Source organism: Molothrus aeneus, chromosome 1 (assembly GCF_037042795.1).
Source record: "Molothrus aeneus isolate 106 chromosome 1, BPBGC_Maene_1.0, whole genome shotgun sequence".
NCBI classification, from domain to species: Eukaryota; Metazoa; Chordata; class Aves; order Passeriformes; family Icteridae; genus Molothrus; species Molothrus aeneus.
The window spans coordinates 152,711,580-152,727,557 of NC_089646.1; the positions used below are offsets into that span (position 1 = coordinate 152,711,580).

At 52.0% G+C, this 15,978-nt stretch overlaps 5 protein-coding genes across 5 annotated transcripts; 4 read left to right on the top strand and 1 right to left on the bottom strand.

The window, feature by feature from the left end:
- Positions 1 to 1,024: 1,024 nt before the first annotated feature.
- Positions 1,025 to 1,628, top strand: LOC136556011 (feather beta keratin-like). The gene is made up of 2 exons (XM_066549063.1): positions 1,025 to 1,062; positions 1,247 to 1,628. Exon 2 carries the CDS (start codon positions 1,281 to 1,283, stop codon positions 1,626 to 1,628), a length of 348 nt encoding a protein of 115 aa, XP_066405160.1. The 5' UTR covers positions 1,025 to 1,062; positions 1,247 to 1,280.
- Positions 1,629 to 4,415: 2,787 nt separating this feature from the next.
- On the bottom strand, positions 4,416 to 5,109 carry LOC136556022 (feather beta keratin-like). Its single transcript, XM_066549074.1, has 2 exons — positions 4,988 to 5,109; positions 4,416 to 4,809 (listed from the first exon to the last, which is right to left on the bottom strand). Exons 1-2 carry the CDS (start codon positions 5,107 to 5,109, stop codon positions 4,416 to 4,418), a joined length of 516 nt encoding a protein of 171 aa, XP_066405171.1.
- Positions 5,110 to 7,667: 2,558 nt separating this feature from the next.
- Positions 7,668 to 8,042, top strand: LOC136556031 (feather beta keratin-like). Its single transcript, XM_066549086.1, has one exon. It carries the CDS (start codon positions 7,668 to 7,670, stop codon positions 8,040 to 8,042), a length of 375 nt encoding a protein of 124 aa, XP_066405183.1.
- Positions 8,043 to 11,132: 3,090 nt separating this feature from the next.
- Positions 11,133 to 11,507, top strand: LOC136556041 (feather beta keratin-like). The gene has a single exon (XM_066549098.1). The coding sequence runs from the start codon at positions 11,133 to 11,135 to the stop codon at positions 11,505 to 11,507; it is 375 nt and encodes a 124-aa protein (XP_066405195.1).
- Positions 11,508 to 14,599: 3,092 nt separating this feature from the next.
- On the top strand, positions 14,600 to 14,974 carry LOC136556050 (feather beta keratin-like). The gene has a single exon (XM_066549107.1). The coding sequence runs from the start codon at positions 14,600 to 14,602 to the stop codon at positions 14,972 to 14,974; it is 375 nt and encodes a 124-aa protein (XP_066405204.1).
- Positions 14,975 to 15,978: the final 1,004 nt, after the last annotated feature.

The window sequence follows — 15,978 nt, forward strand, 5'->3', positions numbered from 1 at the left end:
GTGACCTCACCGATGACACTCCACAAAGTTTTGGTCACGTCTTCATCCCATCTTGACATAAACCATCAAGACCAACATTTAACCTCTAATACTCACACTTAAAAGCTGCCGCCAAGGTCGGATGGACACGGCCTAAAGAGAAGGATGTAGAATGGCAGAATCACACAAAGGAATGCCAGCATCATGACACAGAAGGAAGGAGCAACTCAATAACTGTCCATTAGTAATTAGTCCTTTTTGCTAATAGGAAAACAATATTACATTTACAGGATATAAGTTTTGAAACTCTTTGTCTTGAATGTAGAATAAATGAATTGACATTACACACACCGGGGAAAAAGGGATGGGCCTGCATTTGTTGTTAGCTATTGGAATTCTAAATGAGATCAAGAAATATGCTTTGAATGATAGCATAGTTTGTTGGTTAAATTTTAGAAATCTAAATGGACAATAACATGGGAACAAGTGCAGCCTGAACAGCCTCTACTTTCCAAGACCCTCTCTCAATCCCATTCAAGACACATGAAAAAGAGCCCACTTTCTTCCATCAGGGAGAACTCCCAGGCACTGGGACATTTCCAAGTTATCACAGAGTGACCTTCCCAGGACATCAGCAGCTCCCTCAGCATTCCTGAGAGAAACACGGTGACTGATGGACATCCAGTGGCACCAAACAGAGTCACAGTCTTCAAAAGGCACCCACAAACCAGAGCACACAAGGCCCACTGATGACATTGCACCTCTGCTGGTCTCTGTTTGTTTATTCAACCCTCACAGACATATATCTAACAACCAAATCTACCTAAAGATCAACTCTGACTCTAAAGCTCCCTCCAAGGTCAGATGGTCAGAGACTCAAGGGCAGGATATGACACTGCAGAATTCAATGATGTAGAACACTCCCCACCTCATGACACACCAGGCTGGGTCAGCCGAGACCTGCTGCCTCAAAATGCCCCAAGGCCATGGGACAAGGCTGTCCTGCCCCTCCAGGACCTGCATAAAAGACGGCCCAGAGCCTCTCACACTCACACACTTCTCCTGACGCCTTCTCCTCCTGCTCCTGCTGACAACCAGGTGAGTCTCAAGCCCCTGACCCTCCTGCTCCTGCACCCTGGCCCCTCTCTTTCAACACACTCTGCTCCAGACTCTGCAGCCCTCATCCTTCCCCACAGCCCCACAACAGCCTCCACACTCCCTCACTCTCCTGCATCACTGCCCCTCACCATCCCTGCCCTTCCTCACCCCTCTCTCTTCCAGGCACCCTCCACACCACAAAAATGGCCTGCTACAACCGCTGCAGTCCCTGCGGACCCACCCCGCTGGCCAACAGCTGCAACGAGCCCTGTGCCCTGCAATGCCAGGATTCCCGCGTCATCATCAACCCTTCCCCTGTGCTGGTCACCCTGCCAGGACCCATCATGACCTCCTTCCCCCAGAGCACCGCCGTCGGATCCACCTCCTCGGCTGCCGTGGGCACTGAGCTCAGTGTGCAGGGACAGCCCATCTCTGGCGGATTTGGTGGCTTTGGTGGCTTTGGCTACGGCCTTGGCTATGGCCGTGGATTTGGCTACAGCCTGGGAGGCCTGGGCTGCTATGGCAGGAGGGGCTATGGCTACATCTGCTAAGGGCCCTCAGCACCACCCCCGACACCAACCACCCACTCCCTGGAACTCATCTCAGGCATTGAGGACACATTTCTGGACCAAGGCTCTCAAACGGGCTCAGCACTTCCAGCTCCTGCTCTCAGGGCACTGGGCAAGGCAGCAGCCAAGGGCCCAGCCTGGGCTGCCTGCAAACATGGCCCATCTTCCTCCTCATCTTCTGCCTCTCTGTGCTCTACATTGCACCTTCACCTCTGTCCATAGCTGTAAACCCCTTTTCCCAAGCCAGAGACCATTGGGCACCTCCATTGGGCGGCTCCCACTGTGGGACAGGAAGGCCTTGGTGCTCTGACTGAACCGCCTGCAAGCCAAGGAGCTTGGCTGATGGTCACCCTCATTGCACCCCCTACTTGCCCTTCTCTTTTCCAGTGGATCCTCACAACCTTCCACTGTTCTTTTAGCTCAATAAAGTTCTCTTGCATTACAGCCTCAGATGTCTCCTTTCCTTCGCTGACACACCCAGCCACACTTTGCCTTTCTGGTGCATTTCAGACTTCCCTTGCTTGTTCCCAGGCCTGGATACACGAATGCAGGTCTATCCCTGTCTCTAATAGAAGCTGTATATGGGTCTTGTTTTCACTTTGGCTGGACACCAGTTGCTCCAGACCATCATCATCTTCCAGGGTCATCTACAGCTCTGCTTCAGCAGGCCCGTATCTTTCATATCCTTGGGTGCCCAGGGTTGAACACACATCTCCAGTCTCTGAAGAGCTGAGCAGAGGGTCAGAATCTCCCCTCACCTGCTGCCCACGCTGTGGTGATGAGCCCAGGGCACGGGGAGTTTTGGTCTGCGAGTGCACATGGCCAGGGCATGTCCAATTCTTCATCCACCAACACCCCAAGTCCTCCTCCAGCATGCTCTCAACCAACTCATGACCTCACTATTACCCGTTTCTGAGATTGCTACGTGTCTGAGGGGACAACACTGCCCAGCTCATTATTTAGGATGCTGAACAGAGTTGGGCCCATGGATCCGACTCCTGGGCTGCAGTATTGGGGATTCACCTCCATTTGCACTTTGGGCCTCTGGTCAGACACCTCTGGACTCAGCCCCTCAGCCACTCTCAGGCCACTCACTGCACTCTCAGGCAACCTGGACCTGCTCAGCTGCTCTCAGAGTGTAGAATGGGAAGGGGCATCAAAGGTTTCACAAAAGGGTTGTGTCCAACAGCAGCCACAGCTCTGTCCTCATGCCCAGGCTGAGTCACTTGCACAGGGCAGACACAGAGCTCAGCCAAGCACCATTTCCTCAAGGGAAACATTCCAAGTGAAGTGGCCTCAGCTCTGGGCACTTGCCACATCTCAAGGCCCCAAAGGCCTGGCTCACCCCTCCCCTGTTGCCGCTCCCATGAAGGGCAAATTCTTCCTGAAAAGTTTGATGGGGTTCCAACACTGGTGAATGATGGAAGAGCAACTGATATCATGTACGTGGACTTGTGCAAAGCATTTCTTCCTGTGGCAGAAAACATGCTTATCTCTGACCTGGAGAGATGTGGAGTTGATAGCTGGAACATCAACTGTGGGGTGGAAAATGGACAGGATGGTCTCACTCACAGAGTTGTGGTCAGTAGCTCCATGTCTGTGAGGGGAACAGGGATGAGTGGTGACCTACAGAAGCTCGTATTGGGAACATTATCACTTCCCATTTTGTCAGGCACAGGGAACTGAGTGTCCCCTCAGCAAGAATGGGAATGACATCAAGGTGAGCAGCGTGCTTGATTGTCTGGAGGGAAGGGAGAGCATCCAGAGAGCTCTTGACAGGCTGGGGTGGTGTGATTGTTATGAAGGTGAACAGGATGAAGTGCAGCATCCTAAATCTGAATTGGAGCAATCTCAGTAATGGATGTTGGATGCCTAATGAGTCAATTAAGAACATCCTCCAGGAGAAGGACTTGGGGTTTTGGTGGATGAAGAATTGGACATGCCCCGGCCATGTGAACACACCAAACAGAAACCGCCCATGCCATGGGCTCATGGCCACAGTGTGGGCGGCAGGTGAGGAGGGAATTCTGACCCTCTGCTCTGCTCTACTGAGACTGGAGTTCTGTGCTCAGCTCTGGGGCCTCAAGGGTAAGGACCTGCTCCTGTGGATCTGTATAAGGGCTAAAGAGATAGTGAGGGACTGGACCAACAGCTGTGTAGCCAATGTACAAACGTGGCCCAGAAGAAGCTTGTGTCACAGGTAGGGGTAGATCTGCCTTGGAGTATCCAGGCCTTGGATCACACAAGTGAAGGGTTTGTGGTATCCAAGGGAAGAGCAAACTGTGCCAGTGTGTGCCCATGAAGGAAAAGGAGACATAACAATGCTGCAATGCAAGGGAATTTTATTGAGGCAAAAGAACAGTGAGAGGTCATGAGTGGCAAGATAAAAGGAGCTGGTCTGAGGTGCAAGTAGGGCGACCATAAGCTGAGCTCCTTTGCTTGCTGGTGGTTCAGTCAGAGCATCAAGGCCTTCCTGTTCCACAATAGAAGCAACCTGAAGGCGAAGATTCCAAATGGTCTCTGGCTTGGGAGAAGAGATTTGCAGCAGAGGGAACTGGACAGAGCTGAGAGGGAGTGAGAGAAGAGGAGGAGGCAGATGGGCCATGTTTGCAGGCAGCGTGGGCTGGGCCCTTGGCTGCTGCCTTGCCCGGTGCCCTGAGAGCAGGAGCTGGAAGAGCTGAGCTTTGGCTCAGAAAGGCCAAAGTCTGCACCACCTGGGGTGTGTTCCAAGGAGTGGGTGGTTGGTGTCAGGGGTGGTGCTGAGAGACCTTAGCAGTTGTAGCCATAGCCCCTCCTGCCATAGCAGCCCAGGCCTCCCAGGCCATAGCCATACCCACAGCCATAGCCCAGGCCATAGCCAAATCCACGGCCATAGCCAAGGCCAAAGCCACCAAAGCCACCAAATCCGCCAGAGATGGGCTGTCCCTGCACACTGAGCTCAGTGCCCACGGCAGCCGAGGAGGTGGATCCGACGGCGGTGTTCTGGGGGAAGGAGGTCATGATGGGTCCTGGCAGGGTGACCAGCACAGGGGAAGGGTTGATGATGACGCGGGAATCCTGGCATTGCAGGGCACAGGGCTCGTTGCAGCTGTTGGCCAGCGGGGTGGGTCCGCAGGGACTGCAGCGGTCGTAGCAAGCCATGGGTGTGGTGTGGAGGGTCCCTAGAAGAGAGTGGGTGAGGCAGGTCAGGGGCATGGGGGTGCACGAGGGGTGAGGGAGTGTGGAGGCTGTTGTGGGGCTGTGGGGAGGAGCGAGGGCTGCTGAGGCTGGGGCTGAGCATGCTGGAAGAGAGGGGCCAAGGTGGGGAGAAGCAGGAGGGTCACGGGATTGAGGCTCACCTGGTTGTCCTGAGGAGCAGGAGGAGAAGGATTGAGGAGAAGTGTGTGAGGGAGAGAGGCTCTGGGCTGGCATTTATGCTGATCCTGGAGGGGCAGAACAGCCTTGTCCCATGGCCTTGGGGCATTTTTTGACCAGTAGCTGTTGCCTGGCCCAGCCTGATGAGTCATGAAGTGGGGGGTATTTTTATTCATAGAATTCTGCAGTGTTATGATTGGTTCTTGAGTCTGTGTCCATCTGACCTTGACAGCAGCTTTGAAGTGAGAGATGGTATTTGGGTGGATTTGATTGTTCCATGTGAGTCAGGGAGGGCTGAATAAACAACCAGAGCCCAGCAAAGTTGCGATATCATCAGTGATGTCATTTTGTGGCACTCGTGTGCTGTGGTTTGTGGGTGCCTTTTGAAGACTGGGATTCTGTTCTGTGCTGCTGGATGTCCATCAGTCATTGTGTTGCACCCAGGAATGCTGAGGGAGCTGCTGATGTCCTGGGAAGGTCACTCTGCAACAACATGGAAATATTATCATGAATTAGGAGTGTTCCTACAGATTAAAGAGATCTCATGGCCTTGTGTCTTGAACTGAATCAAGAGAGAACATCTGGAAAAGTAGAGGCTGGTCTGGTTGAACTTGTTCTGGTGTCATGGTCCATTTGGACTTCTCATCTTTACCTGACATTGTACTCTGTCATTTAAAGCATATTCCCTGACCTCATTAAGAAATCCATTAAACAATCCAGCTTGATCCTTTTTTTCCCAGGCTGGCCTGTGATGTTCTTGCCTTTAATCCGCATTCATCCCATAACTTTTCATATCTCATATCCTTTTAGTCTTAATAATCTGTTCCTGCTAGAAAAACCCAGTAATTACTGATGGTTAGTCAGCATCGTCGTCTTCTCTCTTATGTCATGGTGTGGGCATTCCTTTGTGGAATTCTGCAGCTCCATGTCTTTCTTTTGAGGCATATCCACCTGACCTTGGTGGCAGATTTTAAGTGCCTTAGAGGTTAAGGGCAGGTGTTGATGCCATGTGTCATGGTGGGCTGGAGACATGTCCAAAGCCTTGGAGAGATGGGGCGACATCAGTGAGGTCACCCCAAGGCACTGGTGTGTCCTGGTTTTTGGGTGCATTGTTGTCACAGACATATTTTCTGAAAAATCCTCTTGCTAGGATCTTTTCTCCTGAGAAGCTGGGAAGCTTCAGCTTCTCCATGTTTTGCTACTTTGGGATGTGATTTGGAAAATTGTTTACCCAGCATGTGACGTGTTTTTAATTAATGGCCAATCACAGGTCCAGCTGTGTCGGGATTATGGTCAGTCACAAGATTTTATTATTCATTCCTTTCTAGCTTCCTGAGGTCTTCTCCCTCTCTTTCTTTAGTATAGTCTAATATATAATTTTCTTTGAATATAATATATATAATAAAATAATAAATCAGCCTTCCAAAACATGGAGTCAAGATTCTCATCTCTTTCCTCATCCTGGGGACCCTCAAACACTGCCACACATTGTGAAGTGGGGCCCCAAGGCATCACAGCTCTGTCAGGATTGTCTGGCTTTGCAGGAGCACTGCTTGTGAGGAAATGACCTTTCTCTCCATCCCCACCATGTTGCCAACATTCAGAGCGTGTCTGTATTCCCAGCCTTTCCTGCTGGAGATGGGAAATCAATCCCTGTGATTCAGGATGGCCTCCCATGCTGCCCAAAGTCTTGAGTTGGTTCATCCACAGCGTTCGTCTCAGCTGTGACCAGCAAGGTCACACTGTGGGGTCCCAGTGCTAGACTGTGCCTGACCCATGGAAAGGAAAAATGCTGAAGGATAAGGAGAACAAGACACATGAGGAGCACAGTTCCCCATCCTTTGATTAATCCACCCTTGAAGCCCATGTGCCTGAGCTTTGGAAAGGTTGAGGGAGTGGACTGTCCTGGTCCCCAACACTGGTAGGGATTCCTGGTGGAACAAGGATGTGGACATGTTTGACTGAGAGTGCTGCAGGGACACCATGACATTGACAGGATTGGAGTATCATCAAAATAAGGACAAGGTGAGAAATCTGGGAGTTCTTTCAGGCAGGACACAAGAATGCAAACAGGAGATGTCATCAATATGCCATGGAATGACCTTACTGACAACACCCCAATTGCCCTAAAATTCTTCTGAGTATTTTAGATGTCCTAACACACACCATAAACAATGAGATAATGGACATCAATACTCGCAGTTAAGATGTTCTGCCAAGGTCAGATGGACACAGCCCTAAGGGAAGAACACAGAAATGCAGAACAGCAGAAAGGAAACCACTCCCCACCTCATGACTCACCAAGCTGGGGCAGCCAAGAGCTGCTGCCTCAAAAATGCCCCAAGGACATGGGACAAGGCTGTCCCGCCCCTCCAGGACCTGCATAAAAGTCAGCACAGAGTCTCTCTCCCTCACAAACTTCTCCTGACGCCTTCTCCTCTTGCTAAAAACCAGGTGAGCCTCAATTCCCTGACCCTCCTGCCCCTGCACCCCTGGCCCCTCTCTTCCAGCACGCTCGGTCCCAGCCTCAGCAGCCCTCACTCCTCCCCACAGCCCCACAACAGCCTCCAAACTCCAGACACACACCCATACCACCCATCACAACCCCCAAACCTCCATGACCCTGCCTCACCCCGACCTTTTCCAGGCACCCTCCACACCACACCCATGGCCTGCTACAACCGCTGCAGTCCCTGCGGACCCACCCCGCTGGCCAACAGCTGCAACGAGCCCTGTGCCCTGCAATGCCAGGATTCCCGCGTCATCATCAACCCTTCCCCTGTGCTGGTCACCCTGCCAGGACCCATCATGACCTCCTTCCCCCAGAACACCGCCGTCGGATCCACCTCCTCGGCTGCCGTGGGCACTGAGCTCAGTGTGCAGGGACAGCCCATCTCTGGCGGATTTGGTGGCTTTGGTGGCTTTGGCTACGGCCTTGGCTATGGCCGTGGGTTTGGCTATGGCTGTGGATTCGGCTACGGGCAGGGCTATGGCTACGGCCTGGGCTGCTATGGCAGGAGGGGCTATGGCTACAACTGCTAAGGGCCCTCAGCACCACCCCTGACACCACCAGCTCAGACCTCTGCCAACAGATCCTACAAGCCAACCACCTTGGCTGATCGTTGTCCTACATGCACCTCGCACCAGATTCCATCTTCTCTTTCTCCTGTCTCTTCATTCTTGTGCCTCAATAAAGTTTTCCTTCATCAAAGCCTGGTACGCCTCCTGTTCTTCTGGAATTCCAGTGGTCTCACATCCTTACCAAGCACATTCCATGCCTCAACAGGCATTTGGGCTATGTGCAACCACTCCTTCCCTCATAAATATGTAAATACAACTAATAAAAATGACTGGCATAGGAAGCACAGGAGGGAAGACCTTCAATATCATGAACAAACCCATCATCTGAGTGACCAAAGCCTTGCACACATCCATGCTCTCCTGGGTACAGCCCTGGACCACTCCCTCTGTACCGGCACACCCTTGGGAAACTCTTTTCCCCACCAGGACTCTTGAACTCTTCCAGTAAAACGATCCCAAAATCCTCCATTTGGGCAGGAAATCTGGAGTGCAAGAGCTTCAACTTCCATGCTCCAACAAGACCAACATGGGCAGGATTCCTAGCACCATGGACAGTTCAGTATTGGATCTCCCTGGACCAACCGTCCAACACCTTTTCCGCTCCGTCACCACCCTCAAAATGAGAAATTCTTGTCTTCTTTAGCAATTGCATTCCATCTGTTTTCCCTTTGCCTTTGCCCTCTTGTCCTGCACGTGGGCACTACTGAGAACAGTCAGGCTCCCTCACCTTCATCCTCTGCCATCAGGGATTTGCACACACCCAGAACACCCCCCTGTCCACCCTCGTCCTCTGGGACTCCCAGATCTCCCAGTTTCCCATCCAGGAATGATCCACCATTTTGGAATCCTGCTGGTTCTGAACTGGTCACTATTCACTAACTCACTAAGTTGACTTCATTTTCACACTGGGGAGACTAGAATTGCGCATCGCACCTCACATGGGACTTCACCAGTGCTCAGAAGACACCAAGAGTCTCCTCATCACATCATCTCCCTGCACCATCACAACAATTCTCCCCAGTCCTGATCTGGAAACTGGACGTGCCTTTTCCCACAGCGATACAAGGACACCTCCTGCCCCATTCCTTCTAACCCACAATCACTCTGAAAGGCATTTTCAGAGATGAAAACAATTGTTCCAAGTGACTCACACAGATATTTCTTCCTACCTGGTATGACTCCTCCCATGAAAAAGCACTTGGCAGCTGCCCTTGCTGAAGTCCAGCAGATGTCCAGAACCCAGAAAGTTTTCAGTGTTGGCCCGGGGCTCAGCACTGGGGACTTGCTGCCATCTGGACTTTGGGACACTGACCACAAGCCACTGGCCCCAGCCCTTAAGACTCTTCTGAGTCCACTGCCCTGGGCACAGACACAACCTGGACTCACCTGGGTTGTTGAGGATCATGCAATTCTTGTCGCCAACAACCCTGGTCAACCTCCAAATCCACATTCAGACAATCACAAGTGGCCTCAGCCTTTGGCACTCTGCTCTAGGAATGACCGAAAACATCAAAATCTCTGAGGCTCGACTATCACCCAAGCACCCACTGAGCATGTTCAAATTGAATGGTGAGGTCTGAGGTCAGCATTTGCCAACTGGGATCAATGCATGGAGGGAGGGAAGGCAATGGAAGGTGCAACACCTCGTCCTTGCCGCAGCTGCACAGCCCAGACCTGCCTATCAGAAATGTGAGAAATTGGGGGAAATTTTTCAGAAGGCACCCACAAACCACAGCACACGAGGGCACTGGGGTGACCACAGGGATGACACGCCAGCTCTCCAAACTTGGGTCACGTCTTCAGCCCTCCCTGACATGAACCACCAACAGAAAAAATTGACCTCTTCATAGTCGCAATTAAAAGTTTCTGCCACAGGTGGACAGGGCCTCAGGAGCTGGATATGGAATTGCACAATTCCACAAAGACGCACACCCACCTTGTCAGGGAAGGACAGAGGAGCTCACTGATGCTCCATTAGTAATTATTTGCTTACAGGAACACAATGTGAACAATTACAGGCCATGAGTTATGAAACTTGTGGCTTGAATGCGGAATAAGCTAATTGATGTCACAGAGAGCCTGAGAAAAAAGGGATCAAGCCCAGTTTTTGTTTCCTTAATGGATTTCTTAACAAGGTCAAGGAAGACAGTTTAAATGGCAGGGGACATGGACATGTGAATTGGAGAAATTCAAATGGATCATAATATTGGAATATGTTCAGCCTGAACAGCCTCTCATTTTAAATGTCCTCTCTCTTGATCCCATTCAAGACAAAAAGCCGTGAGTTCTCTTTCATCTATCATGAAAGGCTTGCAGGCATTGGGTTCTAGCCAAGCTATTCCAGAGTGACCGCCCCAGGACATCAGCAGCTCCCTCAGCATTCCTGGGTGCAGCACAATGACTGATGGACATGCAGTGTCATGGAACAGAGTCCCAGTCTTCACAAGGCACCCGCAAACCACAGAACACGAGTGCCACAAAATGACATCACTGGTGACATTGCAGATCTTCAGGGCTTGGGTTGTTCATTCACACCTCCCAGACATGCATGGAATCAAATCTGCCCAAATACCAATTATTTATTATTTATTAACGCTGCTGCCAAGGTCAAATGGACACAGCATCAAGGGCAGGACATGGAATTGCAGAATGGCATGAAGGAAAACACTCCCCAGCTCATGACTCACCAGGCAGGGCCAGCCAAGAGCTGCTGCCACCAAAATGCCCCAAGGCCATGGGACAAGGCTGTCCCGCCCCTCCAGGACCAGCATAAAAGCCGGGCCAGTGCCTCTCCCTCACACACTTCTTCTCACACCTCCTGCTCCTGCAGACAACCAGGTGAGCTACACTCCCCTGACCCTCCTGGCCCTGCACTCCTGGCCCCTCTCTTCCAGCTCACTCAGCTGCCGCTTCAGCAGCACTCATGGCTCCCCACAGCCCCACAACAGCCTCCTCACTCCCTCACCCTCCTGCATCCCTGCCCCTCACGCCTTCAAACCCCTACCCTGCCTCACCCCCCTCTCTTTTCCAGGCACCCTCCACACCACACCCATGGCCTGCTACAACAGCTGCAGTCCCTGCGGACCCACCCCGCTGGCCAACAGCTGCAACGAGCCCTGTGCCCTGCAATGCCAGGATTCCCGCGTCATCATCGACCCTTCCCCTGTGCTGGTCACCCTGCCAGGACCCATCATGACCTCCTTCCCCCAGAACACCGCCGTCGGATCCACCTCCTCGGCTGCCGTGGGCACTGAGCTCAGTGTGCAGGGACAGCCCATCTCTGGCGGATTTGGTGGCTTTGGTGGCTTTGGCTACGGCCTTGGCTATGGCCGTGGGTTTGGCTATGGCTGTGGATTCGGCTACGGGCAGGGCTATGGCTACGGCCTGGGCTGCTACGGCAGGAGGGGCTATGGCTACAACTGCTAAGGGCCCTCAGCACCACCCCTGACACCACCAGCTCAGACCTCTGCCAACAGATCCTACAAGCCAACCACCTTGGCTGATCGTTGTCCTACATGCACCTCGCACCAGATTCCATCTTCTCTTTCTCCTGTCTCTTCATTCTTGTGCCTCAATAAAGTTTTCCTTCATCAAAGCCTGGTACGCCTCCTGTTCTTCTGGAATTCCAGTGGTCTCACATCCTTACCAAGCACATTCCATGCCTCAACAGGCATTTGGGCTATGTGCAACCACTCCTTCCCTCATAAATATGTAAATACAACTAATAAAAATGACTGGCATAGGAAGCACAGGAGGGAACACCTTCAATATCATGAACAAACCCATCATCTGAGAGACCAAACCCTTGGACGCATCCATGCTCTCCTGGGGACAGCCCTGGACCAGTCCCTCTGTACCGGCACACCCTTGAGAAACTCTTTTCCCCACCAGGACTCTTGAACCCTTCCAGTAAAACGATCCCAAAATCCTCCATTTGGGCAGGAAATCTGGAGTGCAAGAGCTTCAACTTCCATGCTCCAACAAGACCAACATGGGCAGGATTCCCAGCACCATGGACAGTTCAGTATTGGATCTCCCTGGACCAACCGTCCAACACCTTTTCCGCTCCGTCACCACCCTCAAAATGAGAAATTCTTGTCTTCTTTAGCAATTGCATTCCATCTGTTTTCCCTTTGCCTTTGCCCTCTTGTCCTGCACTTGGGCACTACTGAGAACAGTCAGGCTCCCTCACCTTCATCCTCTGCCATCAGGGATTTGCACACACCCAGAACACCCCCCTGTCCACCCTCGTCCTCTGGGACTCCCAGATCTCCCAGTTTCCCATCCAGGAATGATCCACCATTTTGGAATCCTGCTGGTTCTGAACTGGTCACTATTCACTAACTCACTAAGTTGACTTCATTTTCACACTAGGGAGACTAGAATTGCGCACCACACCTCACATGGGACCTCACCAGTGCTCAGAAGACACCAAGAGTCTGCTCATCACCTCATCTCCCTGCACCATCACAACAATTCTCCCCAGTCCTGATCTGGAAACTGGAGGTGCCTTTTCCCACAACGATACAGGAACACCTCCTGCCCCATTCCTTCTAACCCACAATCACTCTGAAAGGCATTTTCAGAGATGAAAACAATTGTTCCAAGTGACTCACACAGATATTTCTTCCTACCTGGTATGACTCCTCCCATGAAAAAGCACTTGGCAGCTGCCCTTGCTGAAGTCCAGCAGATGTCCAGAACCCAGAAAGTTTTCAGTGTTGGCCCGGGGCTCAGCACTGGGGACTTGCTGCCATCTGGACTTTGGGACACTGACCACAAGCCACTGGCCCCAGCCCTTAAGACTCTTCTGAGTCCACTGCCCTGGGCACAGACACAACCTGGACTCACCTGGGTTGTTGAGGATCATGCAATTCTTGTCGCCAACAACCCTGGTCAACCTCCAAATCCTCATTCAGACAATCACAAGTGGCCTCAGCCTTTGGCACTCTGCTCTAGGAATGACCGAAAACATCCAAACCTCTGAGGCTGGACTATCACCCAAGCACCCACTGAGCATGTTCAAATTGAATGGTGAGGTCTGAGGTCAGCATTTGCCAACTGGGATCAATGCATGGAGGGAGGGAAGGCAATGGAAGGTGCAACACCTCGTCCTTGCCGCAGCTGCACAGCCCAGACCTGCCTATCAGAAATGTGAGAAATTGGGGGAAATTTTTCAGAAGGCACCCACAAACCACAGCACACGAGGGCACTGGGGTGACCACAGTGATGACACGCCACCTCTCCAAAGCTTGGGTCACGTCTTCAGCCCTCCCTGACATGAACCACCAACAGAAAAAATTGACCTCTTCATAGTCGCAATTAAAAGTTACTGCCACAGATGGACAGGGCCTCAGGAGCTGGATATGGAATTGCACAATTCCACAAAGACGCACACCCACCTTGTCAGGGAAGGACAGAGGAGCTCACTGATGCTCCATTAGTAATTATTTGCTTACAGGAACACAATGTGAACAATTACAGGCCATGAGTTATGAAACTTGTGGCTTGAATGCGGAATAAGCTAATTGATGTCACAGAGAGCCGGGGAAAAAAGGGATCAAGCCCAGTTTGTTGTTTCCCTAATGGATTTCTTAACAAGGTCAAGGAAGACAGTTTAAATGGCAGGGGACATTGACATGTGAATTGGAGAAATCCAAATGGATCATAATATTGGAATATGTTCAGCCTGAACAGCCTCTCATTTTAAATGTCCTCTCTCTTGATCCCATTCAAGACAAAAGGCCGTGAGTTCTCTTTCATCTATCATGAAAGGCTTGCAGGCATTGGGTTCTAGCCAAGCTATTCCAGAGTGACCGCCCCAGGACATCAGCAGCTCCCTCAGCATTCCTGGGTGCAGCACAATGACTGATGGACATGCAGTGTCATGGAACAGAGTCCCAGTCTTCACAAGGCACCCGCAAACCACAGAACACGAGTGCCACAAAATGACATCACTGGTGACATTGCAGATCTTCAGGGCTTGGGTTGTTCATTCACACCTCCCAGACATGCATGGAATCAAATCTGCCCAAATACCAATTATTTATTATTTATTAACGCTGCTGCCAAGGTCAAATGGACACAGCATCAAGGGCAGGACATGGAATTGCAGAATGGCATGAAGGAAAACACTCCCCAGCTCATGACTCACCAGGCAGGGCCAGCCAAGAGCTGCTGCCACCAAAATGCCCCAAGGCCATGGGACAAGGCTGTCCCGCCCCTCCAGGACCAGCATAAAAGCCGGGCCAGTGCCTCTCCCTCACACACTTCTTCTCACACCTCCTGCTCCTGCAGACAACCAGGTGAGCTACACTCCCCTGACCCTCCTGGCCCTGCACTCCTGGCCCCTCTCTTCCAGCTCACTCAGCTGCCGCTTCAGCAGCGCTCATGGCTCCCCACAGCTCCACAACAGCCTCCTCACTCCCTCACCCTCCTGCATCCCTGCCCCTCACGCCTTCAAACCCCTACCCTGCCTCACCCCCCTCTCTCTTCCAGGCACCCTCCACACCACAGCCATGGCCTGCTACAACCGCTGCAGTCCCTGCGGACCCACCCCGCTGGCCAACAGCTGCAACGAGCCCTGTGCCCTGCAATGCCAGGATTCCCGCGTCATCATCAACCCTTCCCCTGTGCTGGTCACCCTGCCAGGACCCATCATGACCTCCTTCCCCCAGAACACTGCCGTCGGATCCACCTCCTCGGCTGCCGTGGGCACTGAGCTCAGTGTGCAGGGACAGCCCATCTCTGGCGGATTTGGTGGCTTTGGTGGCTTTGGCTACGGCCTTGGCTATGGCCGTGGGTTTGGCTATGGCTGTGGATTCGGCTACGGGCAGGGCTATGGCTACGGCCTGGGCTGCTACGGCAGGAGGGTCTATGGCTACAACTGCTAAGGGCCCTCAGCACCACCCCTGACACCACCAGCTCAGACCTCTGCCAACAGATCCTACAAGCCAACCACCTTGGCTGATCGTTGTCCTACATGCACCTCGCACCAGATTCCATCTTCTCTTTCTCCTGTCTCTTCATTCTTGTGCCTCAATAAAGTTTTCCTTCATCAAAGCCTGGTACGCCTCCTGTTCTTCTGGAATTCCAGTGGTCTCACATCCTTTCCAAGCACATTCCATGCCTCAACAGGCATTTGGGGGAGGTGCAACCACTCCTTCCCTCATAAATATGTAAATACAACTAATAAAAATGACTGGCATAGGAAGCACAGGAGGGAACACCTTCAATATCATGAACAAACCCATCATCTGAGAGACCAAACCCTTGGACGCATCCATGCTCTCCTGGGTACAGCCCGGGACAAGTCCCTCTGTACCGGCACACCCTTGGGAAACTCTTTTCCCCACCAGGACTCTTGAACCCTTCCAGTAAAACGATCCCAAAATCCTCCATTTGGGCAGGAAATCTGGAGTGCAAGAGCTTCAACTTCCATGCTCCAACAAGACCAACATGGGCAGGATTCCTAGCACCATGGACAGTTCAGTATTGGATCTCCCTGGACCAACCGTCCAACACCTTTTCCGCTCCGTCACCACCCTCAAAATGAGAAATTCTTGTCTTCTTTAGCAATTGCATTCCATCTGTTTTCCCTTTGCCTTTGCCCTCTTGTCCTGCACTTGGGCACTACTGAGAACAGTCAGGCTCCCTCACCTTCATCCTCTGCCATCAGGGATTTGCACACACCCAGAACACCCCCCTGTCCACCCTCGTCCTCTGGGACTCCCAGATCTCCCAGTTTCCCATCCAGGAATGATCCACCATTTTGGAATCCTGCTGGTTCTGAACTGGTCACTATTCACTAACTCACTAAGTTGACTTCATTTTCACACTAGGGAGACTAGAATTGCGCACCACACCTCACATGGGACCTCACCAGTGCTCAGAAGAC

What these genes read in the sequence shown, in the direction of transcription:
- LOC136556011 (XM_066549063.1), top strand. Translation starts at nt 1,281, where the DNA reads ATGGCCTGCTACAACCGCTGCAGTCCCTGCGGACCCACCCCGCTGGCC.
- LOC136556031 (XM_066549086.1), top strand. Translation starts at nt 7,668, where the DNA reads ATGGCCTGCTACAACCGCTGCAGTCCCTGCGGACCCACCCCGCTGGCC.
- LOC136556041 (XM_066549098.1), top strand. Translation starts at nt 11,133, where the DNA reads ATGGCCTGCTACAACAGCTGCAGTCCCTGCGGACCCACCCCGCTGGCC.
- LOC136556050 (XM_066549107.1), top strand. Translation starts at nt 14,600, where the DNA reads ATGGCCTGCTACAACCGCTGCAGTCCCTGCGGACCCACCCCGCTGGCC.
- LOC136556022 (XM_066549074.1), bottom strand. Translation starts at nt 5,109, where the DNA reads ATGCCCCAAGGCCATGGGACAAGGCTGTTCTGCCCCTCCAGGATCAGC. An exon ending in CTCCTGCTCCTCAGGACAAC is followed by an intron (nt 4,810 to 4,987) that starts CAGGTGAGCCTC and finishes CCACTCTCTTCT; the next exon opens with AGGGACCCTCCACACCACAC.